This window comes from Volvox carteri (assembly GCF_000143455.1).
Source record: "Volvox carteri f. nagariensis unplaced genomic scaffold VOLCAscaffold_26, whole genome shotgun sequence".
In the NCBI taxonomy this organism is placed as follows: Eukaryota; Viridiplantae; Chlorophyta; class Chlorophyceae; order Chlamydomonadales; family Volvocaceae; genus Volvox; species Volvox carteri.
Window position 1 is genome coordinate 746,425 of NW_003307569.1, and position 537 is coordinate 746,961.

Sequence of the window (537 nt, forward strand, 5' to 3'; positions counted from 1 at the left end):
CCTTCCCTGCGTGGGAGGGATGCCCTTCCTCTCTCCTTCACATCATGTCATCGCGGATGCATCGCTGCTTGACTTTTAGCTATTATGTTTTAGTTTTTTAAAAATTCACTTTCAAATTAAATTAATATATGTATTTAAGTAATTCTTAGTTAAATACATTTACTCCTGTTAACCGTAAACTACATAATGTAGATATATATAATAAGGCAGTGTTGCGCGTTTCATCGAATGTTCTTCCTCCTCTCCTTCCTCATTTCCTATCAAGTCTCCCCCTCCTCCTCCTCGCCGCCTTCAAGAACGCCTTTTGGTCAGTTCTACTCCTGGCACTACACTCTTGCCCTGGCAGCAGCTTCACTCGTTCACGTGGTTCGTCTTTCCCCTCCTCCCCCCTTCCTCCCCCCCTTCCTCCCCCCCTCCTCCCCCCCTCCTCCCCCCTTCCACCCCCCCTCCTCCCCCCTCCTCCTCCCCCCTTCCACCCCCCCCCCGCCCCCCCTCCTCCCCCCCTCCTTCCCCCCCTCCTCCCCTACGCAGCCGGTG

General features: G+C 53.1%; 1 protein-coding gene across 1 annotated transcript in view; it reads left to right on the forward strand.

The window, feature by feature from the left end:
• The window catches only part of VOLCADRAFT_92476 (uncharacterized protein), a gene marked incomplete at both ends in the record, with an annotated part of 13,348 nt that overhangs the window by 4,366 nt on the left and 8,445 nt on the right, over positions 1–537 (forward strand). Inside the window, one exon of the mRNA XM_002951820.1 lies at positions 532–534. Within this exon, the coding sequence (XP_002951866.1) occupies positions 532–534 (3 nt within the window). The remainder of the gene's footprint in view (positions 1–531; positions 535–537) is intronic.